Raw genomic sequence first — 26,740 nt, 5'->3', positions numbered from 1 at the left:
ACCCAAAATGCATCTGCCCCCTTTTTCCTGGTGAGCACAGGGGACACTGAGTCGTAGGGAACCCCACGCTCACCCATGCTGCATCCCCTTTATCAGGCTGCTGCCCTGATCACATCCCTACCAGGAGCAAGCTGCAGGCCAGATCCAGCTCTCCTAATGCTGTGCTCAGCCAGGAGCATCCCACTCTGCTTCCCACATTGTCCCAGCACCCACATCAGGCACTGACTGACTGACACATACACACACACACCCCCCCCCCCAGGTGCAAGAGGCTCACGCTCCCCCCCCCAGCTTGGAGGGAGCTCTGCACTCAGGCACGAAGCCAGCAGTCTGGGTAATTACAGATGCTTAATTAGTGACAGCAGGGTGCTTTCTTAACAAAGCAACTTAATTACAGGCAATGTTCTGCATTGAGATCTGAAGGGACTAATGAAGACCAGGACCACCTGGGCTGGCATTACAACCCCCTCCACCCATGGGGACACAGCACAGCCAGTGCTGCAGAGTCCTCGTGGGTTGGCAGAGACATGTTGTCCAGCCAGGACTGGGATGTCACACCTAACCTGCTGGGTGTGAGCCCTCTGCAGAGCATGGAGATAAAGCCTGTCCCTGTTTGGTGTCACTCTGTCACCTGGGGTTTGGTGACAGGTTTTGTGACACCCCCTGCGTTGGGGTGGCTCGCGGGGAGGAAGCGAATGCGCCCAGCAAAATGCACTCTGCGAGCCACCCCGAAACTATGGGTATCACAGAGCACCCGTGCTCAGCACCTGCAGGATCTTCTGGGGTCGAGCGCTGGGCCGTGCAGGAGAAACCATCTTGGGAGGCATGGAGCTCACAGTCCCTCCTCCACCACATCGTAGTACTCTGCGGAGAGAAAAGGGGACCTGGAGGATGTGCAAGGGCCACCCCCAGGATCCAATGGATGGAGGGAGCGAGGTGGGCTCAGCCTTTGACCAGGGGCTGTCCGGTTGATGAAGGCTTGAGGGCGAGATGTCCCCCATTGAAGGACATGGGGAGAACGTGTCTTTACCCGATGCCGGCGGGACGTTGGCTCCCACGGTCCCCGTGGCGCTGGGTGGTGGAGGGGGGGGCACTGCGCTGCTGGAGAGGAGCAAGGACAGGAGTAAGTGCCAGCCTGGCATTGCCCCTTGTGTCCCAGCTTGGACTGGAAGTCCTGTTACACCAGGGGCCACAGGGACACACATGCAGCCCCGTGCCGAGTGGCACAAAGCAGCACCCTCGTTACTCACACCTCCCTGTCCTGGGCTAATAAGCCAGTGCCCAGGTAGCGCACCGCTGCCGGTCCCTGATCCCATGCCGGGACCGGCCATGCCAGGACAGGAGTAGGACCAGGGTAGGGGATGTAGTGATGGTGGAAAACCACAGCCTCCTCTTCCTCTCCGGTCTGCAAAGGCACCGCCATCGCCTGCAGGGAGGAACAAAAGGCAGGGCTGTGCCAGGACCCTTTCAGCAGCCATCTCCCTAGGGCACTGCTCCCCAAAGCACCAGCGAGAGAGTTCCCATGGAGCCGCGCTTGGCTGCGATGCTGCCGGCATGGTGTGGCTCTCCCAGGGTCTGGCTGTGTGGGCTCGATCCCACTCAAAGCCCCATGGTTGGCCAGCGTGGGGACCCAGCTGCTCGGGACACGGGGAGATGGCAGACCCACAGCTAGGACCTCAAAATGGTACTTGGGAAGAACACGTTTGATCTAGCCGCTGAGATGCGACAAGCAGGGTCCAGTCTTGGCTAGCATGGTGAACTGGTGGGCGCTGGGTGGGCAGCATGGGAGGGTGCATGCCTAGAGATGCCAGCTGGCAGCGAGCAAGGCAGCTGCCTGCAGCCCAGTTTTCGCCCCTGCCAAGAAAGCAGCATTTGTTTCCCCCCACGGAGATGAAATGTTTAATATGATTTTGGTTCGAGATGGACTTTTAAATGAAAGCCCTTGCAGAGCCGTCCTGCCTAATGAATAGTGCTCAGCCTCTCTGCTCGGCCGCCGCAGCCCGGCGCTGTGCCGCAGCACCCTGTCTGCACCGCAGCACATAGGGAGGATCCTGGCTCTTCCCAGCTGGGCTGAGTTGCCTCTGAGCAGCCTGGATGTGATCTGTGCTGGCAGAGCTGAGGGTCAAACCAGCACAAAGAGCCCCAAAACCCCAAGGGGCTGCAGAGCCTGGATTGAGCCGGGCTGAGACCACACAGCTTCTGTGCCTGGAGGGGTCCCACCCTGTGCCAAAGCAGGACACGGTCATCCTGCTCTCCTGAGCAGTTCTGGAAAGGTCACTTTGCCCACCTCTTTGGTCCTTTTGGTCCTCTTTGGTCCCTCTGCCCATCCAGCATCCCTGACCCTTACCTGGGCAGCAGCTGGGGATGGTCCGAACCCAAAGGACGTCAGTGCCGATACAGCCAGGCTGTTCATCACCACCTGGTGCATTTGGGAGTTTTGAATCATCATCAACTCGATTAAATCTGCCAGAGAGTAAGGGGCTCTGCGTCAGAGAGAGATCAGAGCAAGGGCATGAGAAATGTGGCCATGGGATGAGTGCCTGGAATGGGGCGGCACCGAGGCTTGTCCCTGTGCCCAAGCAGTGGGAGCTAAGCCAGACTCCCCCCACCCCAATTTGGAAGGCCCATGTGGCATTTAAAAATTATTTTGCTTGGATAAAGCTTTAAAATAGCCATATTTCAGCCTTTTCTTCTTTGCAATGTGATTAAACATCTGGTCTGGCTTGCTGAAGGCTGCTCACAAAAGGTGATTAGTGGTGCTGGAGGCATCAGACTTTCCACCCATTCGGAGGAGAATTGCTCCGGTCCTGGCAGCGCTCAGCGGCTTGGCAAGCCTCTGCCTTGGCACCAGATGGCAAAGCTGGTGTCCTCGGGGTGGCACCGCATGGGGAGCATGCCAGGGTCAGCTCTGCTTTGCACCACGTCGTGCACGGGGGGAGCTCAGAAACCCCCTTAAGGAGGCAGGAGCTGGGGCCGGACCGTGGGAGCTGATCCCATCTCCATGCCCAGGAGCAAGCACCTATGGAGCTGGGTCCAGGAGAGGAGCAGGCTGGGGATGCTCGGTGCCTCCCTAGCCCCTGCCTTGCTCCGCACGAGGAGCTGGGACCCAGAGCGGCCGTGCACGTGCAGGTTAGTGTCCCAGTCCCCTTGGCTGGATGCCCAAGCCATGGGGCGGCTGCTGAGGGCAATCCGGCTGCAGAGGAAGCATGGTGTCTGGCTCTGCATCCCTGTTAAAACATGCCCATTTGCTGCAGGTGTGAAATTCCCCTCCAAAATGCCTGTAAACCTGCCGGAGGGGCTGCCTCTGAGATCCTGCTGGCGTTGTGCACGAGACCTGTGAGCCCCTGTTAGCTGAAGCCTGGGTAAAAAAGGGTTTGGGCATCCCCATGCCCCATGTACCAGATCCCAAAATGCTTTTACAGCTGCAGGGATGGGCTCCCAGGGCACCCAGGCGGCAGCTGGCACTCCAGTGAGGAGCATTACAGCACAACCCGGGCGGTGGCCGGAGCCGGAGCCGCAAGGAGGGAGCGGGCCAGCAGCCAGGCATTGAACCGGGAGGAGAAAGCACGCGAAGGGCTGGCAGCTCTTAATGGATCCCACCCGTCCCGCTGGAAAGGCAGCCAGCCCCCACTGCAGCGCTGCGGGGGGCCGGGCTGGGGTCTCTCCGTTTTCTTTCCACACCAATTTTCAGCGTTCCCTTTCCTCCATGTATTTTTAAAGACAGCTCAACCTTGCCCCCTCCCCACAATGCTGCGCAGCTTCGCCCATGGCATGTCTCAGGGACCACAAGCCCCCCTGTCTCTGCTGTCTGCTCCCCCAGTCCAGATTGCTGGATCCTGGGTTGCACAAAGTTGGGTGAAGCCCCTATAGACAGATGGTCTTAGCTCCTACCTGCACGCCCGATGGGGGCTGGCTCCTGTCCCACCTAGCGTGGCTAAGGAGCCTGTATCACCCTGGCTTTCCCTGGTGATGCTCCCTATGCCCATGTGAAATGAGGTTTTGTAAAACAAAGGTGGATTTCAAAAAACAGCCCAAAACCATTCCCTGAGAGCATCCTGGTGTGGCCAAAGCCGGTCCAGACTTCAAGGTTGGTAAAAACCACCAAAAATCGCATCCTATGGGGCAAAGCAGCCATCAAAGCATGGTGTGGCCGGCCCTGCAAGGCTGCGGAGGGTGGGCACAGCCCCCCTGCCTGCCCCTCATCCTGAAAAGTCGGGGAAAAAAGAAGAGGACGAAGTTAAGCTGGTTTTAACTCATCACGCACCTTCCCGGACGTGCGGGGTTCCGGTGGTGGGGGCCAGGGCAGCCGTGGTCCCGGGAAGCTGCTGGAGAATCATCACCGGCTGCTGGGGCACCGGGACGGCTCCATGGGGAGATCTCTCTGGTCGGAGCTGAAAGGCAGGAGGGGAAGGAAAACCCCGGGGATCTCTCACTCTTGGTTTAATTTAGTGCCCTGTTAGTGTGGCAGCCGGGGAAAAGAGGGGACAGGAGCTGGTGGCAGGGAGGAGAGCAATGCTGGCCCCAGGGGGAGCAGGGAAGAGAGCCTCGGAGGAGGGGGTGGCTTGCACTGAACCCTATCTTTCCAGGGGTGCAGCCCTGCAAGCCTGGATGAATTGCACGCCTGGCAAGTCCGCACACCTAGGGACACGTCCCTGTGCAGAAGTGGCCTTCCCAGGGCACCAGGGTCTGTAGGGAGCAGAGAGGCATTTTGCAGAGAACAGCTTCGCTGCCCCAGACCCCAATGCCCACCCAAAAACCTGACTCCAGCCCCTCTCTCCCGCCCCATCCCATTTTCCCCACCCTACCCTTGTCGCCCCTGACTGTCCCATAAATCCAGAGACAGAACTGCTCTCCAGGGCTTACCCTGTGTGGGATGACGTAGGTCCCTGCTGAGGTGCCTCCCCAGACCCCATCGGGGTCCCTCGTTGCCCCCAACTCCATGGCTTGGGCAGGCACGTGGGCGATGGGGTGAGCAGAGCTGCAGCAGGCAGCAGGGCTTGTTGCTATAGCTGCTGGGGCTAAACAAACCCTCCCTGGAGGTTTGGCCGGCGGAGGAGCAGCCCTGGGCTGGTTTTCCCTGCAGTGTATCCCCAGGATAATCCCCACACACTGCAAAAGCCTGTGGGGCAGGGATGGCCTGTGCCCCCCGATGGTATTTCTGAGCCTGCAGGACAACTTTCCCCGCAGGGAAGCAAGCTGGGAGCAGGGGGCTGCAGGTTTATCCAGGCCCTGCTACTGGTCCCAGTTACAGGGGAGATCTAGTCCCAGTGCTGGGGCTGCTCAGCCCCACTGGCAGCATCTCACAGCTTGTGGGTTTGGGAGCTTTTCTAAAATCCCAGGTCCCGGTACCCTGTGGTCTCCGCAGGTCCCATCCGTCGCGGCCAGTGGGATACGGGTCTGCTCCTGCCCCGTGGCTCATGCTCTCGGTGCCTCTGTTTCCCAGTCTCTGGGGCTGCATTTCTGAGCTGGGAGATATTTGGGGATACTGAGCCCTAATGCAGCCACCCCAGGACAGAACAAAGGTTGCTCAGCTGGGGGACAGGAGGGAAAAGATGCCATGAGAGTTCCCTGCTACCTTCTCCCGGGCTTTGGCAATCTGGGGCTCTGGGACATCCCAAGCCAGAGGTGATCCTGCCTTTAACAGCCTTTTCTTTGCTGTATACACCTTGCTGAGCCCAGGTGAACTTTCAGCAGCTGCAACACCCCGTAGCAACAAGATCTGCAGTTTAAGGGCTGTTGCCTTGTGCTATCTTCAAGCCTGCTGCCAAGTCACCTCCTCGGGAAATGGGAAAACAAGGATGGGGCGAGAGCTGGCAGGACACACTTTCCCATCGGAGCAGCTTGTTCCTCACAACGCCGCCTCTTTGATTGGGACTTATTGAAAGGTCCTTTCAAGCGCTGGCAGAGAGCAGCTGGAGGGGCCAAGGCAGCTGCAGCGTGTCCCTGCGGGGCCGAGCCGTGTCACCTGTGCCTGGGGGGGGGCTCCGGGACGTCAGAGCAAACCTGGCGAGGTGCTTTTGCAGGGAGCGTTGGGAGACAGGTCTGGGTGAGAGTCTGGGATAGCTTTGGATGTCAGGCTGGGATTGGATCTACAAGGCTTTGCAGTGCCTGCTGTCTGATGGAGGCATCCCTGCCTGTGCACCACAGGTCTGGGGTCTCCGTTGGTGGAGGGAGAAGGTCCTTCCACCCCATGGGATGTCCCCTTGCAGGTCCTCAGAGACAACATCCCCCCGTGCACATCCAAGGCACAGTGGCCGGGGACATTGCTCAGCCCTGCTGGTGCCACCTGAGGTCTGGTCCCCAGGATGCCTGTGGCACAGTGCCGGGTGCCCTGGATCTGGCTCCCAGCCTCATGGACCACTTCCCCAGGCATGCAATGACCGGCCACCACATTCCTCCCATGGAAACCCAGGCAAGGCTTAGCATGAGCACGAATCGATTGCACCAGAGCCTGGCTCCAGCCTGCTGCTCTCCCCTGCCACGAGTCCCTCCCAGGATGCTCACAAGGAGATTTGTGTCCAGCAGACCAAAACCAGCTCATGTTTTCTGTTTATGTCCCCCTGGCCAGAGAGCTCTGTGTGTCCGAGCTCATCTCAGGGAAACACTGCGGCTGGGAACGGTACATCTGCACAAAATATTTAAGCACCAGCAAACCCATTGCAATGAAAAACCACTTTCTCCCCCAAAACAGCCCAACTTCCCACTGGCCTCAGGTATCTTTCCTCCACCTCCATCAGCTGCATTTCCCCAGGCTGCTCTTCTGGGTGATTATTTCCATCAATATTACAACTAAAATCTGCCGTCCACCAATAGTGCAGATCTGGGAACTTTTCCCAGGAACCCAGCCTGCAGCCAGCCCTGCACACCAAGCAGGAACAGATCTCTCCAAAACCTCTTGTTCTGCCCTAAAACAGCACCAGAGACACCCCCAGATGCCGGGGAGGAGCTCTCCAAGGCCGGCTGCCTTAGCCCCCAGCCGTTGGCTCCAATCGGGCTATTTTCTGCTTGATTAGATTTTACTCTGTGTTCCTAATTTCTCCAAGCCCCTCCAGATTATTTCTCTGCCTTTTGTTATAACTCCCAAATTCCCATTATTTGCACATTTAATTACTGTGCTGATTACCCCCTGCTTCTGGCAGAGCCTGCCTTGCTCTGAACAGAGCCTGGCTATCAGTCTTGCTGGTGCTAATATTGTTCTCATCTGTAGGAAGGATTCAAGTGCTGGGGCGAAGGGCTAAGGAGCATAAGGAAATCTTCTGCCAGTGGTGGGACAACAAGGGGCGGCAGGGGACCTGCTCTGAACGTCCTCAGGCCCCCCATGGCAGCTTGAGCCCCTTTGGGGGTGTTATTAGCTGCCCTCCTGCTTGGAGGAGGAGAGGAGAGGAGAGGAGAGGAGAGGAGAGGAGAGGAGAGGAGAGGAGAGGAGAGGAGAGGAGAGGAGAGGAGAGGAGAGGAGAGGAAGGGAATTTGGGGGTGTTTAGCATGAGTTCACATAAAACCAGGGAGGTTTTCTTGAGCCAAACCAAGCACAAACCAAGTGTGGGTCCAGCGTGTCCCACAGCCCCGATGCATCTCACGCAGCGTTGCAGGACAGAGCACAGGCTGGGGGCTCAGCTGTGGGCAGGGCTGTACTTGGCTGCAGCCTGTCACCGTGACATGTCCCTTTTTAAGTCCCCCAGCACGTCTGTCATGCAGAGAGAAGGTCTGAGCATCAGTGAGAGAGAGGGAGCAGGAGACACGGGGACCACTCACCCACCCGTACATGTCATCCTGGCTCTCAATCTTCTTTAAAGCACAGCGTCATTGAATTAGGGCTGCAGATATCAGTGCGGGGACAATCCCTGCCCAGGCCCCCTTGGGCAGAAGCACTCGTGGCCGTGTGGGTGAGCGGGATGATCGACTGCCAGGTGATGGATGGATGCTGAGTGGCATCATAAGTGCTGGCCAGAAAAGCATGGTCTGGGCACAGGGAAATGCAAGTGTCAGGGTACGTGGGATGGGGACAGAGAAAGGCAGCCGCGGCTGTGCAGTTCCCAGGACACTGCCCAGATACCTTTCACCGGTAGAAATGACCCTCCAGCTCGAGATACCACTTCTTCGCACCCAGGAGGTGGGGTGAGGACCCCCATCAGCCAACTCACCTACACTGGGGAGAGGTGACAGCCCAGGATCAGTTTATGCTCCCAGTCTTGGCGTGCTTGGTAATGGCACATAAGCCATTCACATGTGCATCATAGAAAACCAGGGCTCAGGAGGGATCAGAGGATGGTAAAGTTCTGGTGGGGATGGACCCAGCTGTCCCCAGTAAGAGCCGCCTTGCCAAACCCAACCCCCAGACTGAGATGTGTGCCAAGAGACCCTGAGGATGCTCAGCAGATAATTTTACTAGCAGCCCTCACTTTGGAAGTTCTTGAGCCCCCTTCTTACTGTAAGTCTGTGATTTCTTGTTCTGGAAAGCCTCACCTAAGTCTTCACCCAAAATCAAACCCAAGGCCAGGAACAAAGCCCCATCCTCTGGTTAGGCAGAGGCTCCACTAGAAGCTTTGCTTTGGGCCATGGTCAAGACCAAGGCAGCAGTCCTAAAACAGGGTCAATCCCCTGGGGACCAGGAGGGACAGGCACCCTCTGCCACCACCTTGGACATGAACCCAACATCTGCACCACGTAGGTGCAAGCGGATGCCACAACACAAGCTGGGAGCAGGGGGTGATGCTGCCCCAGGCATCTGGAGCAGGCACAACGTGATCCGGCCCCTCAAAGGCACACGATGCTCTCTCTGTGCGGGTCTCTGCTTGCAATGCAAGCAATGAAAACTTAGCATCAACAAGCTTTGGCAAATTAGCCTAACAGCAGAGCTGGGGCACCCGGAGTGTGATGGCTGGCCGTCAGACCGGGAACACCGGGACAGTGATGCATCGAGCCCGGATGAGCTGTGCTCTGATACGGCCCGGCACCAATGACTCACTGAGCCGTCCTCTGGTAACTGGGGGAGGGCAGCGAGGTGATGGCACATCCCTTGTGCCAGCCCCCTTCCCTGGAGACAAACTGGAGTCGGAGAGATTCCCAAAATGAGGAAACACAGGCAGGCGGCAGCAACCTTGCCTAACACTCATGGAAGATGAAGTAAGCATGACTGAGGCAATACACCCCCCCATAATCACTGCTGGCTCCTAAGGGGTATAAAAAACCAGTCCAAAAACCAGTTTGTCATTGCACATGAAGACAAACCCCGGATATGGAGTGACAGCTTGGCAGCCACTGTCCCCTGTGCTCTGCATCACACTGTCACACACAGCCACTCGGGCACACGCCTCTCGGGGATGCTCTGTGGGTCCAGGAGCACGAGTGGGTGAAAGCATCTCATTTTGAAAGCTAATTACAAAAAAATACCACTTGCCCCTTCCAGGAGGTCCCGAGACATCATCCAGCCACCGTGGTCTCCTCTTACTCTGAATTGCCCCTTGCAGACCGTTTCCTTGCAAAGAGCCTAAAATTAAGCAAGAAGTTGCTGGCGAGGGCTGGGGACACCCTGCTTCTTTGCTGTAAGGTGGGATGGAGGTAACACAATTAGTAATATCCAGCCCTCAGTAAATGAGCATTTGCCACTTGCAAAAAGATTACTGCGAGTGACTTCATTTGCTTTGGAAACGGCTGAGTCATTTGTAATTACCGACATGCACCAGCAGTAATCCCAGAGCTGGCGTTGGATTAATGGGAGAGCCCGTGGCTGGAGGGCAGCCTCCGAGGAGCTTCCCCGGGGCTTCGGCACCGGCACGGAGCCCCACGGTCACTGTTCCCTGCCACCCACAGCCATGCATGCCTGTGCTGCCACACCAAAGCAACGTGCCCCAGGCAAATCCTCCCATCCCGTCCCCTCCAGCCAGCCACCACCGTCCCCATCGCTCTCACCATTGTGTACTTTTATGCTGGTCCAGGTGGGGAAGCCCAGAGGGGCTGGAGGGTCCCAGGCTGGCCACGATTTGCAACACAGTGAGTTTGACCTCATTTATTTTCCACTTGCTGCTGCAAAAGAGGGCAACAGCCCTAACACTGGCGGGGCTGGGCAGGTCACCCAGTGCCAGGTAGGAGGTCAAGCCACCATCGTCTGTCCCAGCTCATCCTCACTGGAGGAAGGGCAGGACCAGCTCAGAAAGGCGGAGGTGGTTGGGCATCACCTGGGGGGTCCCCATTGCTCCCCATCGCACCCCCTCATCAGACAGGGTGCTTGCTGGGGAAGGGAAGAGCAATGCACATCCTCCAGCGATGCAATGCTTTGCAAAGCCCATCTGGCCCTTCCCACCACGGGGACCAGACTGGCCGCCTCCGAAACTGGGCTGCTTCCCTCCAGTGACCAGCTGGGGATGGGACCCTCCAGTCCATTTGCCACCAGATGGCACCAAATAAACTGGCTCTGCGGGTTCACGTTGGGCAGCTTGGGGCCACTGCCACCCCCAAACCAGACCCCGTCCCCCATCACCCTGTTCCTCTGCCCCCCACCTCGGCCGGCAGCAGCCGGAGCTGCCCATGGGACGATGCAGCCGGCTCGGGCACAGGGTTATTTGCATCGGGTATTGTGTTATTTGGTTTTAGCACTGTCTGATAAGGCACCCTCCCACTGCGTGTTTATATGCTGTTGGAAAATTAAATGATTAAGATTGGGTGTTTGCATTTCAGTGGAAACTATTAGATGGTAATGAGTCTGGCCGGGTCTCGGCAGCCTTTTGTGTCAACAAAACCACAGGCTCAGCCTTTGCCGGTCTGTGCCTCCGAGAGCAGAGTCGGTCACTCCTAATAATGTCAAACAAGTGCTTTTAAATATTAGGGACCTAGTTCTTTTGTTTGCACTTTTTTAGGGGTATTTAATTTACATAACAATTCTTATTGAGGTCTTTGAATGGCAGACCAACAGCAGCGGTTCATGGTTCATTCGTTGGCTTCGTACCTCATTATGAGAAGTTTCGGAAGGAGCAGCTAATGTGATCTGCTGCCTCATTAAGAAATGGTAATGATGTAAGATTACTAAAATTAGCAACATAAATGGTTCACCCTCCTCCCACCCCAGTCCAAAGTGCAGTGCAGCCCCCCCCAGCCCTCTACCCTTCAGCAAGGGCCTTTGGGGCCATTTTCAGTCCCTCCTTTCACCACTGCCCACACCTGAGATGTTGAGGAGGATTTTGGGTGGTCCAGGGGTGCAAGGCTGGATCTTTAATCCCAAGAGATTAACACAGCCGCCTTCCCTGGGCTCCTGGGTTTCCTCCTCCTTCCTTCACCCCCTCCTGCCCTCTCTGCTTCGTCACTAAAAGCGTTAAAATGGTGAAGTTTGGGTCAAAATTCCACTTGCTAAAGGGGCTGGGGCTTTCTAGCATGGAGAATTATATATATTTATTTATTTATATATATATATATTTAAGAAGGAGACCTCGAGTGAGGGTCTGGGGGTCCATAGCTGGCCCCAAGGGAAGTCCCGTCCTCGGGCATGGCTGGGAGGGATGCTGTGCTGGGTGTTTTGTGCTCAGGAAGATGTGTGTCCATCATGGGTTGCTCCTGTTCCCAGGGTCCACCAGCACCCCCTCTGCTCTGCTCTGGTTTGGTACTGAGGTCACAGCACCCAGCGTCCCGGTAGCACCAAACCACCAAAATCATGATCCGAGACCAAAAACCTCGGTTGGGGCAGAGTTAAGGTTATTTTGCAGAGCTGCGTGTTGCCTGCCAGACACCCAGTGCCCATCCTGGGTGTTTCTGGGCAGGGAGTGTGTTTTGGAAAGGGAGTCTGGCATGTCCCAGACAGGAGAGGCAGGAGGTGAGCAGGCACGATGCAGCTGGGGATGGGCAGCGCTGCCTGCCATGCCGGGGCCGGCAGAGCCTCCTGCGCAGGCAGGGCTTGAAGGAGCGTCTCTGCCCCCACCCCATGTGCATGCATGTGTCCAGGAATGCACACACGTGTCAGGGCATGTCTTTGTACATGTGTGCGTGCACAATTCCAGCATCACGACATCTCCTCTGAGCTCTCTACCTTCTTCTAGTCCCAGGTCATGCGTGGAGCCTGCCGGGGAGCAGCGTGACCCTTGGCATGCCCCCTGCACCCCATCCTGGCTGCACCCCCACTTCCCACAGCCTTTAGCCAGCAGTTTTCCAGCTCAGAAGCATCCAAGGAGCAGGCGAGAGGGCTCCATGCCCACCCTGTGCATCCACCTGGGCCCAGCTGGGGGGTCCCAGGTCCCTGACGGGAGCAGGTAAATGGGTGCTGGGAGCCCAGCGGTGACCAGACTGGGCAGTGCCAGGCTGGGGTGTCATTCCCCCCCCCCCCCCGTGCTGCTCCTCACATCCAGCCCTCTGCATGGGGAGGGGGAGCGGAGGGTGGAGCCTGCCATATTACCAGATCCAGGAGCTGTGACATTCAGTCTCGCAGAGAGACGGAGCCCATCGGCGCTGGGCAGGGACAGCGAGGCTGGGTGAGGACGACGGCCAGAGCCGGGTGGGCATGGGGAGTGGGTCAGGGTCACCCGAGTGGGACTGAGCACCCACTGCGGGAAAGGGTCCCGGAGGGAGCCAGGAGTAGGACAGGGCTGGGAAGGAGCAGCGAAGCGGGGTTAAGGGGAGAAGGGTGCTGGGTCACCCCTTGGAGCTGGGGTCCTGATGCAGCCCCCCACCCGCAGGGCCATGCAGGAGGAGCTGGGCTGTCCCCAGCCCCTCGGGGACTGAGCCGGGACACCCGTGGACGGGGCAGCAGAGGGGTGCTTCCAGCTATGGGAGGCCCATGGCAGCCCCCCGGCACCTGCGTGCTGCTGGTACTGCTGCTCGCACTCCCGATGCTTCGGGTAAGTGTCCCTGGGGAGGACGGGACCGTGATGGGGAGAGGGTGGGCAACGAGCACGGTGGTCCCCTGCCTGGGACAGCCACTTCGGGGTCCGGCCAGCCCTGGGGAGCAGCATGCCTGCGGTCCTGGTCAGTGGTCAGGTCTCCCCCAGCACGTCTCCATCCCTGTCCCCATCCCTCATGTTGCCCAACCCAGGGGCGATGCCAAGCCGCAGTCCTGCGAGCTGCCGGCACCGTTGCACCCACCCAGGTGCTTTCATCGCAGCTTCTGGGGGAGGATTTGCTGACATGCGGCTTAGGGATGGGCAGGGAGGGAGGTGGGCGATACTGGGACCCCACTGTGCTCCCTGGGGCTGGGACAGTGCTCGGGCTCCGGCCAGGGCAGCCAGCAAAGCTCCCATGGGGTTCAGCTCCAGGGGCTGCTCCAGGGCATCCCCAGGGAGGATGACCCTGTTCTGCTCTGCTTTGGGGACAGTCGCATCCATCCTCACGTGGGTCCTGGGGGGGACTTTGCTCACATCGTCTTACACGCCTCGAAGGAGCCCCAAACCCCAAGGGCCTGGGCAAGCATCCACAGGCGTGAAGGTTGGGATGGCTGGAGGGTGCAGGAGGCAAGGACTATGTGTGGGGTGCTCCCCATCCCCGGGCAGACCCATGGGGATGGCTGGCACCGAGCCCCCGCTGAAATGGGGGGGACGCGGAGCAGTTGCGTTGCTGGAGCAATGCGCGGTGAGTCTGGCAGCCACGCTGGCAAACCCATCCTGAACTTGTCAAATTGCTTCGGCAGCAAACGCCGGCATGTGGAGGGCTCCAGCAGGAGAGGGTTTCGGCTCCGCGTTTCTTTACAAAGCCTTTGGGATTTCTTCCGGCGCTGCTTTGCTCTGCAAGTTCTTTAGCTAACATGGAGGCTTTGAATAATGGAAAGGAAAAGAAAATGAAAAGAAAGGGAAGGGGGGGGAAAGGAAGGAAAAAAGGAAAGGAAAAAGAAAGGGGAAAAAAGAGAAAATGAAAAGGGAAAAAGGGAAAAAGGGAAAAAGGGAAAAAAGGGAAAGGGAAAGGGAAGGGAAAGGAAGGGAAGGGAAGGGAAGTGGAAAGGAGAAAGGAAAGAAAGGAAGAAAGAGAAAAGAAAGAAAGAAAAGAAAGGAAGAAAGAAAGAAAGAAAAGGAAGAAAGAAAGAAAGAAAAAAGAAAGGAAGGAAGGAAGAAAGAAAGGAAGAAAGGAAGGAAGGAAGAAAGGATGAAAGGAAGAAAGAAAGGAAGAAAGAAAGGAAGGAGAGGCAAAGGGGAAAGAGCAGGGAAAGCAAGCAGGGCTGGGGGAGTGCTGGAGGCTTTGAGGGCTTTATAAGGAGAGTGATGGCATCAGGCCCCTTCCCAGTTGGGGAAACTGAGGCATGGCAAGGAGTTGCCTGCCCTGAAGCAAGCTCTGAAGGGACCACTGCAGATTACCTGCTCCGATGCTCCAGCAGCCAGGTTGCATTGCCATAAACAATAAAAACCAGCAGCTTTGCAGCTAAAAGGGGCTGCGGCACCTCTGCCAGGTCCAGGGCCTTCATCACTATGATGAAGTAGTGTGCTTTCTCAGTGCTGTGCCCAGCAGCTGTCACTAAAATGCATTTTGCAGACGGGGAATTTCCTTGTAAATCTTGTGTTCAGCAGGAAAAAGAAACAATATCTCCTGGGGGAAGTAAAGGGACCCCAGAGGAGTGGCTGCATGGTGGCCAGGACAGGGCAGGGAAGGACAGGGCTCAGCCAAGCAATGCTTTAATGTCCCACACTTACCTCCACTTGCCCACTCTCATCCCTCTATTTCTCCAGCTTTTATATCTCTGTCCGCACACCTAAAACCATCAGCAACCTAATCCCATGTCTTGGCCCAAAAACCCTGCCCCAGACATGTCCTGTGTCTGGATGCTGCAGTCCCCACTGCATCCCCCCATGGACATGGATGCTTGGGAATAGGCATGGATGCTTGGGATTGGGCATTGCAAAATTCATGGCCTGCTCTCAGTTCAGCCTCAATCTTCCGGCTCTCCAGCTGGAAGCCAAGGGGGCAAACCCCAAAAGCTGTAATTCCCAGGCAGCCCTATTCCAGGGTGCTGAGCCACTACATCCCTTGCATTTTTGGGAGCTGCGAGGTCAGGGCGTACTCCTTGGTGTTTCAGCACTTCCGCTGGCAAACCCAAAAGCTTTAAGGAGGTCAGCATGCCTGTTTTGCAGCATCTCCCCAAATTGCTGGGGAACAGGAGAAAGGTGAACTCCAATGGCCGTTGCCGATGCCTTCAATTAAAATACACCAGCCTGAACATGAGCAAAACCCACGTGAGCAAAACCTAGCTGGCAAAGGAAGGATTAGACATGCCCGAATAGGTGGGGTTTTTTAAATCTCTAATTACATGGTTTCCTTGCTCAGGCTTTGAACGTGCTCGCCTCTGCCCTGCTGATGGGGTCGGCCCCTCCGTCTTTAAGATTAGCTCCTCTGCATGGAGCTTGTGTCTTGGTGAAGCAGTGCCCTTAAGCATCACATGCTTTCGGAGGGAATTAGAAATAATTGCAGTGGTTCTTTATGGTGTTTACAAGGCAAACAGTAGAAAGCTAAGGAAATGTCAGGGTCCAAAACACAGTTACATAGATAGGCTCTCCTGGGGCTGGCTGCAGCAGAAATAGTGAATATTGGCTGGTACCCTGCCTGCTCAGGTCTTTTAATACCCAGCATCCTACTGTCTGCCCTTTCCTCCCTCCTCAAGGTGCGAGCAACACATCCTGACTGCTCCGTCGTCCTCTATTTCCAAGAGCAAGAAGCTGAATGTCTGGAGATTATCAGGCGTGAAAGCCAAACGCCAGCCCCCCCCGGGCAGCAAGGTGAGTGCGAGCTGCCCACCATGCATGGGGCTCATCTCTCTCAGGAGGAGGGGGAGGATTTGCTAAGGGGGTCTTTGGAGGATGATCCACGGTAGCGGGGTTGCAGAGCACACATGGATGCAGAAAAGCAGGTATTTTCAAGAAAATAGAGAGTAGCACCAAGGCAAAGGCTAAGGAGCATCCCTGGAGAGCCCTAAAAGATGCTGCTGCAGGAAGAGAGGGGGGGCTGAAATTGCAGCCAGTGGGTACGGGTGGGCTGAGGGATGCAAACAACCGCAGGGGCTGCGTCCCCCCAGATTCGTGGCATATGGCAATGACGGTGTGGTCTGTGCCCCAAGCAGAGCCTCCTGCTCCGCTCCTGTCCTCCCTGCACCGATGCCCCACGGCCAGGCAGGGCTGCAGGCACAGGCGATGCAGAGCTGTGGCCATCAGCACGGGTGTTGCGCAGTGCATGTCACCACTTCATGCCTTCTTGCCTTCCTAATTCAGTTAGTTTTAATGCTAAACATGTTTTGAGCAACTTAATTTTTACATATCCGGGACTTTTAAAGCAATTAACTAATTGAAAAACAGTTTTAAAGCGCTGCTTTTGTACATTTTTTTTAAATTGCAATTCAATTTCCATCCAAAAGCAGCTTGGCTCAAATTCTGGGTAAAAATTATCACCTAGTGAATAAGAAATGCGTCATTCAATGGGTTTCATCTAATACAAATGTAAAAATGAAGCATCTCAATAAATGCATGTTAAGGTGCATAATTGCTTAAGTAACTGTGCAGAGATATAACGTATCAGCCAGCTTAGCAGAGAAAAGCCAAGCTGATTGGAAAAGGTCCATTTTTCAGCCCAGATCATGCCAGCCAGGGGGAAGGAATCTCACTCTAGGAAAATAACCAAGAAGCATGAATGCATAATTAAAATCAGTATTTAATCCCAAGTTTCCTGCTTGACTGCCGCCTCCGCTGCCCACCTGAACTAAATTTATCCCTTCCCCCTTGCTTCCTTGTGCCAGCCTGGGAAGGGTCCTGCGGAGAGCGTGGCACGAAGTGACGATGGAGGGGAAGGCTCAGATGCCCTGGACATGGTGGCAATATAGCCTGAAGGAATAGAACAGGGACCTCAGGCTTCAGCATCCTGCTGGGGAACCCTCTGTGGGGCCCTAAAACTGGTTCGAGATCGTGTTTGCAGTGCTTTCTCTTCAAAGTCTGCTCGGGTGCTCGCAGCATTTACTGCTCTGAAATAGCTGGCAAGAAATAACCTGCTAGTGAGGCTCAAATGATCTCTTTTGGAGGTCTCCAGGTACCAGTTAGAGCAGCAAGAAATAGGGAGGCAGCCCTGGCAGGTCTGCATATAATTAACCAGTAGAAATGCTGAGCAGGAACTTCCCATCAAACTGCATTTTGAGGGAAAAAATGCTCTTTTCAGCCATATCAAGGAGAACGTCATGAGGATAATGTTGATCTTGGGGATGTTTCAGTCCTCCGCTGGGAAAATTGGAATAAAGCAGGTTGCTTTGGATCAATCCAAACCAAACACCTCGGTCTGCCGGGCTACACCAGCTGGGAGCCCAGGGACAGGGGACAGTGTGACTATGTGGTGGCCCCTGGGGACTAACAATGGAGGGACACTGAAGAAACAGCTCCTGCTTGCAAGGTGGGCAATGAGACACATTGCCAGTTCCTTTGCTCATGTTTTTTTGCCCTGTCCCCCCAGAAGTTGCCTCCATCACCTCTTCTCCATGGGAGGGTTGTCCCCATTTTGCACACCTCTAAGAAATGAGGGTTTTTTAGAGGCTGCAGCGGCCTGGGAGAGGGAAACAGAGTGGGAAAGGGGACTTAAACCTTTTCTCCCCATCCAAATAGAGGGATGACTTTATTCCCTGGGATTGCACTACAGAGCAGCGTGAATCCCAGCTCAATCCCTGTGCCATGGGCTGCTCCTCTGTCTCCCAACCAAATGGTCCCACAGCACTCACTGTGCTGGAATAGCTCATTCACGTATTTATATACAGCAGGATGGCTCTGCCATACAGACACATCCAGATATTTTGCTCAGACCCCAAGAAATGAAGCAACCGCTCTCAGTGATGGTCCCAATAGCTGTGCTCGGTTCACCTATGCTCCAGAGCAAAAATTAAGACATACCTTGGCGTTGTAATGACAGCCCTGCAAATCCCTCCAAGCCTGGCCAGACACCTACAGACCACTTTGCTGAAATCAGAGAAAACTAATTAGACTTGTCTGAGAGCACATTCCCTGGCTGGGAATAGATGTGGCTCCAGGTTAATAATGTATATTTACAAGGTTAATAATGTATATGTGCAAGGAGGACAGCTGTCCTGGAAGTGTGATGTCTACGTCTCATACCAGTGTGCTGCAGTAATAATTCTTCAAGGCCCCTCATCTGCTCGGCCGTGCTCGTTTCCAAGGCAATTGGAGAGTCATTTAAAGACAAAACTTAGTGGGAGAGAGAGAAGCAAAACACGTTAAGCTAGTTGCTCTCCAGCAAGTCTTGCGGTGCTTTCTCCTCTCCTCCTCCTTCAGGCTGGAGAGATGTCCCAAGCTGGGCCACCATGGCTGCTGGGTGCAGAAATCCAGCATAAACCTGCATTATTTTAGATGCCACCAGGAAAGTCCCAGCCCTTCCCACACCCTTGTCCCCCAGGGCCTTCCCACAGGAGCTCTGGGTCTGATGCAGCCCCAGAAAATAGCAGGTCTTGTCTTGCCATGGGGCTAAAAGGAGATCTCAGTGCTGGGGGAGATCGTTCCCAGAACCGAAGCCAGGATGCTCCTAATTCCTGAGGGGGTATGGCATGGCCCTCTAGATCGGGTGACGGCTGGCCGCTCTCCACTCTCCTGTTACATCCACGCAGCCGTGCCTGCTGTGGGCTATGCTGGGGACCAGGGGTCTCTGTGTGTCCCCAGCACGTCCCTTCCCAGTGGCACTAACCATCCCGTCCCTCCCCAGGCTGCCTGACCGAGTGGGATGGAGTGAGCTGCTGGTCAGCCCTGCCCGTCGGCCAGTCCCGAGCCGTCGCCTGCCCTGAAATCCTCCATGTCTTCAAGAAGTCCAAAGGTGCAGTGCTCCAAATCCAGCCTGGACCACTCATCCCCTGGGACTGAGGGCTGAGCTGCACCCACCCCTGCCTGCCTGGGATCCTTGTGCCACCCCAGCCCTTCCCCTGTGGTCCCACAGCTCCTGCCCCATCCAAACCCTTGGCATATAGTGCAACCCAAGCAGGGGACAGGCAAAAGCAGAGAGGCAGGGTGCTGTCACGCTGGGAAAGTCCCCAAACCCTTTCATCACCCAGTACCAAGCATCCTCTGTGGGTAGAGGTCTTGGGGACCTCATGCTCCAACTGGGTGACACCAGGACAGTCCCCTAGATGCTTGGTGCCCTCCTTTCCCCGTCCACACACCAGCCTAATGCTCCTGACCTGCTTGGCACCTTCATCCACCGTGGATGCAGAGGAATGTGAAGGAGAGCACCTGACTGGCCCCCATGGCATCTGACCACTTCCTTGGCTGGGTATAATTGAAAAGGTGATGGAGGGTTGGTAAATGCTTGCTTTAGGGCAGAAACAGCTCAGGAGAGGCTTGATGAAGCCCTCGCAGGATGAGAGCGCTCCCTTTTAGCCTTAATTCCCCCCCACTGTAGGGATTCATGCTTGCTTTCACATCCTGCCCTGCGATGTCCTGGCACCTCCAGGCACAGCACCAGAGGGGCAGAGATGCGATTTGGATGGGAGGGATGGGGCAGCCAGGCCATTCAGGTACCATGCTGCTGTCACAGCCAGGATGCTGGTGCTGGGATTTAGGCACCATCCTGGAGAACAGGGTGCCGTCCCCAGGCTGGACATTTTGGGGGTGCTGATGCAGAGGCGATGCCCATGGCTCTCATGAGATCCCTTCTTGTTGCTGCAGTGCTGATCCGGAGGAACTGTACCGAGTCGGGATGGAGCTTCCCCAGCCCTCCCTACTACAACGCCTGCGAGCTGGAGGCCATTGGCAGCAATAATGACACCGAGGCCAAGGCAAGTGGGTCCCCCGGGGGCCATGGGGCACCCTCCCTAGCATCACCCTACCCCATGTTGACCCATGCTGTTGGGCAATGAAACATGAAGATGGTCTCGGGGATATCTCGTTGGCCTCATCCTTGTTGCTGGGCTGCCTGGAGGGATCTGAGCTTGGCTGGGCACAAGCCCAGCCTGGGCAAGGGCTGGGGCATCACCCTGTCACCTCCCTGCCCATTGCAGACCAGCACCTTCCAGCCCATGCTGCCTCACTCCGCTGGTGCTTTCCCTTCCAGAAAGGCTATTTTGTCACCATGAAGGTGCTTTACACCTGCGGCTACTCCACGTCCCTGGCAGCCCTGTTGTTGGCCATCGGCATCTTCTCCTGCTTCAGGTAGGGCTCGGTGCTGGCTGCTCCATGGGCTGCAGCTGGAGGAAAGCAGGGTAAATCATGAGCAGGGTAAATCCCCTCCCAGAGCAGCCAAGGTCCATCCCTGCCAACGCAGATAACCAGGGAGGCATGAGACAAACTGCATTGTCCTTTCCTGCTGACACACAGACTTTAAACCCTCAGGTTGCCCTTTCAAGCTTTGTTTTTGCAGACCTCGCTGTGCTGCAGAAGAATGCTCTCTGGAGGTGGCTGGAGGACGTTCCCCAGCACACCTTGTCCCCAGGCAGCAGCCTTGAGCACAGCACAACCCTGCCCTTCATGATTTCAGAGCAGGAAAACCTCCTCCAGGGCTTCATGCTTGACCATCACCAACACATGGTCCCCTGGGCTGGGGTCCATCCAGGGAACTGGCTCCCGAAGGAGAAGCTTCTCTGCCCATCTGCTCTCTCTTCTCCCTCGGCATAGAACATCTCTTTCTCCCGTAGGAAGCTGCATTGCACCAGGAACTCCATCCACATCCACTTCTTCACATCCTTCATACTTCGCGGGGCTGCCGTGTTCATCAAGGATGCTGTCCTCTTCTCAGATGAGTCCATCGACCACTGCACGATGTCGACGGTAAGGTGCTGAGCCCCAGCACGATGCAGGAGCGGGCACCATGTGCTGATCTGGAGGGGTCTAGCTGAATTTGCAGCGGATTTAGCACTGCAAAGAGGAGGGAGAGAGAGGCTGTGAACCTGTGGAGGAAAGGCTGGCTTGGGTGGACTTTAGGAGGTTCACAATAGCATCTCTGCATGGGCCCTGTCTGCAGAGAACATGTTCTGCCCTCAAAGCTCTCCCTGGTCTCAGAGATAGTCTGCCAGTAGGGCTGAACCTCTGCACAACCTCAGCAGCACCATGTACAAGCAAACAGACCTTGCACTGCTGGATGTGCAGATTTGGGGTTGTCAATAGAAAGAGAAACCCCTGCATGCAGCCCAGACACAACACTGTGGACACCAGCAGACACAGGTTTCTAACGGTCCTGCAATAACAGCCTGCGGTCATCTGCCCATGCTGCGCAGGCAGAGCAGAAAATGCTGCAGGTGACATGCGGGACCGGTGCAGCATCCCTGGGGCTGCACTGAAAGACCATCTCAGGGCTCCTCAGGTGGATGGATAGGGAGGCAGACCATCCCCTGTGCCCCCAGCACAGGGTCTGATGCCAGCCAGCACTGCTGAGCCTTTCTCCCTCCTCATCCTCACAGGTGAACTGCAAAGCAGCCATCGCCTTTTTCCAGTACTCAGTCCTGGCCAACTTCTACTGGCTGTTGGTGGAGGGCATGTACCTGCAGACCCTGCTGCTGCTCACCTTCACCTCCGACAAGAGGTACATCTGGTGGTACATCCTCATCGGCTGGGGTGAGTGCAGGGTCCCCTGGCACATCAACCCCCCTCCAGTGAGGTCCCTTTGACACGGACTGGGGGTAGGCACCACTTCCAGGGATCGCGGCTCCGAAATCTGCCTGGCTGCATGGTGCTCCCCATGGCTGCTCTTGGCACGTGCCCTCAACCCAGCATCTCTGTGCATGGTGTCATGGAGCTGGTTGGGCAGCATAATCTGATCCTTGCCCTTGTGGCATGTGTGCAGAATTACTCAAAGGGGAAAAAGCTTGCTAACACCAATGAAAGATCCTTTGCAGCATCTGCTGCCAACCCATCCTGAACGTGGTCAGGATGGGACAGAGACAGGTCCTTCCTTCTTCCAACATCCTTCTGGGGCTGGAAACGCCCATTCTGGCTGCCCAGGTTAGATGTAAGAGCACACAGAGGGGCAGGAGGGTGGCCAGGAGGTGACACACATCACCTTCAGTGGGCACCATCTCCTTTTAAAACCTGGAGAAGGGGAAAGGCTCTCACCTTCCTGCCACCTCCAGAGCCCCAGACCTGACCCAGGCATGTGTTTCTGGGGACAAAGGATGGAGGGGAGGTATGGGGGCTCCCCAGAGACCTGGGATGACTCTGCATCCCTGCCTGGGTCCTGTCATTGCAGGCGTCCCCATGCTTACAGTCTGCGTATGGGTGGTCACCAGGCTGCAGTACGACAACCACGGGTAAGAGCGGCCACCCCTCGTCTTTCCCCAGGCCAGTTTGGCCACGTGTGCCCCACACATGTCCCACCAGACAAACCTCTTGCATGGGAGGCTTAGGAGGGGAGAAGTGGGGCAGCACTTTATTTTAATGTGATTTCTATTTTCTGGTGGGGCCCAAAGACTCCCTTGCTATGGCAGGGCCCCGTTGCAAGAGATGCTGTGCAAATGGGGCAGGGGGCTGGGACGGGTGGTGGGGCAGAACCTGAGCTAAGAGAGTGCAAGTGGGTGGCAGAGCCATTTCTCCTCTCCCATAGATGCTGGGACGACTACACCAGTCTCTACTGGTGGGTGATCAAGGCTCCCATCCTCCTGGCCATATTTGTGAGTATGTCCCCTGAGCAACCCAGCCCCGGAGCTGGGAACCCTCACGGACAGGGGGACCCAACCAGGGGTCTGTGCAGAGCCTGAGACATGTCTTCCCATGGCAGGTGAACTTCCTTATCTTCCTCAATGTCACCAGGATATTAGCACAGAAGATCCGGTCCCCGGACATCAGCAAAAACTACAAGCAGCAGTACATGTAAGGGCTAGCTCAGGCAAGGGGGAGCTCCCCTCACCCCAGTTTCTGGGGGTACCCAGGGCAGCAGAGACCCTTTCCTGGAGGAGCACAGAGGAGGACATCCTTGGAGCCTCCAAGACCTGCCTTTCATGGAAAACCCTATTTTGGGTTAAGACCAAGCTCTTGGGAAGGGCTCGTCTTGCAGGGCAGCAGGACCATCGCCTGCACCCAGGTCCCCGCTCATGCCACCACTCTCCGCAGGAGGCTGACGAAGTCCACGCTGCTCCTTATCCCTCTCTTCGGGGTACACTACGTGGTGTTCGCGCTCTTCCCTGAGCACATCGGTGTGGACGCCCGGCTGTACTTCGAGCTGGTCCTTGGCTCATACCAGGTACAGACTGGGGGAGATGGGTAGGCAAAATCCCCATGTACCCATCCTGTCCCATCCCAAGATGACCCTGGGATGTGCTGCTGGGGCTTTGCACTCTTTTGGGAGCGGCCTGTGTCCCAGGCACCCCTCAAACACCAGGGACAAAGCACAAGGGTTGGGGTCTGCTGAACAACTTGCACTGATCCCATACCTCTACTGCCCGTGCAGTGGGGTAAGGGGTGTAGGAGGGTGCTAAATGCAGGCAGCAGATGAGCATGGAGGGGTCCAGCCCCTTTCCTTGGGTCAATTTTGCTCTTTCTGTTCTTTTCAGGGGTTCCTGGTGGCTCTGCTGTACTGTTTCCTGAATGGGGAGGTGAGTGTCTCTCATGAAATGCTTAATGTCATGAAAAGAGTGGTTTGGACCCCCCAGCACCGACCCTCTGGGCACCACAGCCACATATGTGGGCACACAGACACCCCCAAGGGTGCACCCTAATGAGCATTGCATGCACACAGCCATGCATGTGTGCACACGTGGGCATGCAGACGTGCATGGGCGTCCCCACCCTCTTGCACCCCATATCCCTTGTTGAGCCCAGGGTGCAGCTCCTGCCCCTCCAGCAGGTGCTGGCGGGTGCCCCTGGGTGCCAGCACCGGTCCGTGGTGTCGGTTCAGGTCCAGGCTGAGATCAAGAGGAACTGGGGCAAGTGGCAGTCCTCCATGGAGAGCAACGTCTTCAACCTGGCGACCCAAGACTTCACAGCATGACAAGGACAGCGTTTGGGGGGAAATACTTCCCCGAGGATGTTGGTGGTGGTGCAGCTCCACAGCTATGGTCCCAGAAACACAATAAGAAGGGTTTTGTAGGTTCTGGGTCTGGCATCCTCAGAGGGTGGTGTGAAGGGCTGTTGGGAAAGGTTCTGCCTGCTCAGGTGCTGGTAGCTCTCATGGATCCATGATGGTGTCTCACCTGCCCAAAGCTCCCTTCATGGTTTGGTCAGTATTTTAGGCAAAGGGAAAAGAGCTTCTCCACCTTTTCTGCCCCAGGACTGGGTAGGAAACACAAATATAATTTCACAAAGGACATCTGGCATTTTTCATTCAGCACTGGAGTGAAAACTGAAGTGGCCCCAACCTGGAGGGTTTTTTTTCCCCTCCTTTGGTTTACAAAATCATTTCCCTTATGGGAAGATGCCTAGACACAGCCCCCAGGAGCCATTCTGAGGGTGGGAGAAGCAAATACAGAGACAGGCAAAAACTGACAGCTCTCTATGTGAGACTCTTGATGGTCTCATGACTCAGATCCTCCCCTGCTTTCCAGAATGTTTCCATTTCTCCCTGCCCATTGCTTCAGCTGCACTCGGTGCCGGGAAAGATAGTCCATCATCCTTGCCATGCCAGCTCGTAGGGGCTCTGCACCTCTCCCAGGGGCTTTGTACCAGAGAGATAGGATGGTTTGCAAGCAGGGACTCACCTGTCTTCACTGAGGACTCATTTGCCTGGAACTAGCGAGGTTTTTGCCAATAAAATCTTGTTCTGAAATTCAGCATCACTTTTCAGAGGTTTGGTTTGCTCTACAAACCCAGGTAACTTGGTACCAGGCTTGCTAGAGGGTGAAAACCCTGCCAGTATCTGTAATGCCTGGAAATATTCCCTGGGAAAGAAATACCTGTTTTTTCTCTGCCTGGTGAAGCAGCCAGGCTTTGGGCATGGCCATGGAGAGGAGATGGAGGAGGAAGGTGAGGAAGAGCACAAGCTGGGTGTATCACGGTCTGTCCCAGAGGTGCTGGGGTGCCGTGTCCCCTCTGGGTCGGAGCTGCCACCACCACGCTGCAGCCTGGCTCCATTTTCCCCCATGAGCATCCTTCACTCTGCCTGGGCTGAGCTCCTGCCTTGGCAAACGCTGTCTCCAGGACCAAGAAAGGCCTCAAATTCTCTTTCCCCAAACCTCCTGGCCTCTCCCAGCTGCACCATGTTCCCGAGACCTGAGCCACCCGATCTCAGCAGAGCTCCTCACACTTCCTGAGTTCTAATTTCTCCGTGTAGCCACATGTCCTTCCTTAAATAAAACGCATGTGTTCGCCCCTTTCCAGGCTGCAGGATCTCTAGAGATCCCGTCTGGTCTCACAAAGAGGCGTTGAGAGGGAAACAAAGCCCCAGACTTGATTTGAGGTGAGGTGGAAGATGCTCTGTTCAACAACCCCCTGGGCCAGCAACATCCTGTGTCACTGGCCAGAAAACCTCCGAGGAGCATGGCAGCTGTCAAATAAATGCCTGCCTGCAGCCATGAAGAGACCACAGGTGAATAAACTTCTCTATCATTAGCGAGGAAGATGCTGTTTCGGCAGGGATGCGAGGCAGACGGCGGCAGCAGATTGCACCAGGGCTGGGGATGCTCGGTGGGAATATCACAGTTGCCATAAAGCTTTGAAAAGCACTGAGCTTTGCATGTATTTTCAGCTGCAAATGGGCCTTTCTGGGTGCTAAACCTGCACTCCAAGTGACCCGCTGGGGTTTGCTGAGCTTCAACCCCGTAGCCTCCATGGTGCATGGCAGAGCCTGTGAAGGTAGGAGCCCACTGCGGGTGCAGGAGGGCTGACGTGCCACCGCTGCTGGGACTGCGCATCACCTTCAGTCTGCAGGAAAGGTTTTCAGAAGGGTTTGCTGCATCTCTAGCCTGGACCATGCCCTACAGCCACGTATTTGGGGTAGCTAAGCCTAGGTGGAGCAGGGCCAGGTTTTCCCCGTCTCCCCTCCAGCATGACCCGGGGTACCACAGTAGCCCAGCATCCCCATCACCCACCCTGTCCTGGGGGTCCCTTGTCCTCCCCTCGGGCAGAGGGGGGTCCGGAGGAAGGGGGGGTGTTTTGCCTGGAGCCGGTGGGTGGCACTGCGGCCCCGCAGCACCGCCTCGGGCACTGACATCGGATCCGGGGTGTCAGCCCTGGAGCACACAGGGTCCCCACGCAGACCGCCCCGGACACAGGCTCAGCCAGCGTGGAGGGACCCCGGCAGGTCCTGGGGCCTGCTGGCTTCTGGCCCTGGGTGCCAGCACCCAATGACTCTACCCGGGCCCCTGAGAGCACCCAAGGAGTAAGGTAAGGGGGCCACGCTGCTTCGGGGGAGCGTGCACCCAGCCCTGCCCTTGTCCCAAGGCTCCAGCAAGAGCTGGGAGCCCCCAGGGTCCCCCTAGTCAGCCCTGGCCAGGTGAGGGTTAATCAGCAATGGGGATGGGAATAAGGCTCAGGGCTGGGAGAGCTGTTGCCTGTTGCTTCTTTCCCTGCCTGCATCCCCTGCTCCTCCGGGGGCTGCCAGGCCACCCTGCTTGGGTGCCGAGGGTGCCCCGATGCCTGTGCTTGCACCCACTCCTTCATCCCTGCTCCGGGATGTTCCCGGCTCTGCGGCTTGGGGAGTTCACCCTGCAAATGTCCCTTCCCCATGCCCCGGCTCGCTGGGGCAGCTTGTTTCCACCCTGCTCTGTGCAGGCAGCTCTGACTCCACCAGAGCTTGGCCCCGCAGAGCTGCAATGGATGCAGGCAGCCCCGCGGCAGGGCAAGTGCCTGGCAGAGCAGGAGGGTCAGGATGCATCCAGCACCGGCAGCTTTGGGGGAAGGTGCAAGCGAAGGCACCTCAAACACCCCAGGGTCTCGCAGGCTGTGCCAAG

General features: G+C 56.5%; 2 protein-coding genes across 3 annotated transcripts; one reads left to right on the top strand and one right to left on the bottom strand.

Moving 5' to 3' along the window:
• Positions 1-832: 832 nt before the first annotated feature.
• On the bottom strand, positions 833-4,941 carry PRR29 (proline rich 29). Its single transcript, XM_052784164.1, has 6 exons — positions 4,864-4,941; positions 4,265-4,391; positions 2,348-2,463; positions 1,251-1,426; positions 1,031-1,101; positions 833-864 (listed from the first exon to the last, which is right to left on the bottom strand). The coding sequence occupies exons 1-6, from the start codon at positions 4,939-4,941 to the stop codon at positions 833-835; spliced, it is 600 nt and encodes a 199-aa protein (XP_052640124.1).
• Positions 4,942-12,458: 7,517 nt separating this feature from the next.
• Positions 12,459-25,369, top strand: LOC128141276 (vasoactive intestinal polypeptide receptor 1-like). Of its 2 annotated transcripts, XM_052785874.1 has the most exons (13): positions 12,459-12,818; positions 15,560-15,674; positions 18,640-18,747; positions 19,596-19,705; positions 19,981-20,078; positions 20,561-20,693; positions 21,323-21,476; positions 22,108-22,168; positions 22,462-22,528; positions 22,636-22,727; positions 22,968-23,097; positions 23,408-23,449; positions 23,752-24,616. In XM_052785874.1, exons 1-13 carry the CDS (start codon positions 12,747-12,749, stop codon positions 23,842-23,844), a joined length of 1,275 nt encoding a protein of 424 aa, XP_052641834.1. In that variant the 5' UTR covers positions 12,459-12,746; the 3' UTR covers positions 23,845-24,616. The 2 variants fall into 2 exon arrangements, with proteins under 2 accessions (XP_052641834.1, XP_052641833.1); XM_052785873.1 differs by lacking the exons at positions 12,459-12,818; positions 15,560-15,674; positions 18,640-18,747; positions 23,752-24,616 and adding an exon at positions 25,170-25,369 and having other exon boundaries at positions 19,689-20,078.
• Positions 25,370-26,740: the final 1,371 nt, after the last annotated feature.

This window comes from Harpia harpyja, chromosome 4 (assembly GCF_026419915.1).
Source record: "Harpia harpyja isolate bHarHar1 chromosome 4, bHarHar1 primary haplotype, whole genome shotgun sequence".
NCBI lineage: Eukaryota > Metazoa > Chordata > Aves > Accipitriformes > Accipitridae > Harpia > Harpia harpyja.
This window is presented reverse-complemented; position numbering and strand designations above follow the sequence as displayed.

Coding starts and splice junctions, on each gene's coding strand:
- PRR29 (XM_052784164.1), bottom strand. CDS start 4,941: ATGGAGTTGGGGGCAACGAGGGACCCCGATGGGGTCTGGGGAGGCACC. Junction 4,392..4,863: donor CCTACGTCATCCCACACAGG/GTAAGCCCTGGA, acceptor CCTGCCTTTCAG/CTCCGACCAGAGAGATCTCC. Junction 2,464..4,264: donor AACCCCGCACGTCCGGGAAG/GTGCGTGATGAG, acceptor ACTCTCTGGCAG/ATTTAATCGAGTTGATGATG.
- LOC128141276 (XM_052785874.1), top strand. CDS start 12,747: ATGGGAGGCCCATGGCAGCCCCCCGGCACCTGCGTGCTGCTGGTACTG. Junction 15,675..18,639: donor AGCCCCCCCCGGGCAGCAAG/GTGAGTGCGAGC, acceptor GTCCCTCCCCAG/GCTGCCTGACCGAGTGGGAT. Junction 18,748..19,595: donor TGTCTTCAAGAAGTCCAAAG/GTGCAGTGCTCC, acceptor TTGTTGCTGCAG/TGCTGATCCGGAGGAACTGT.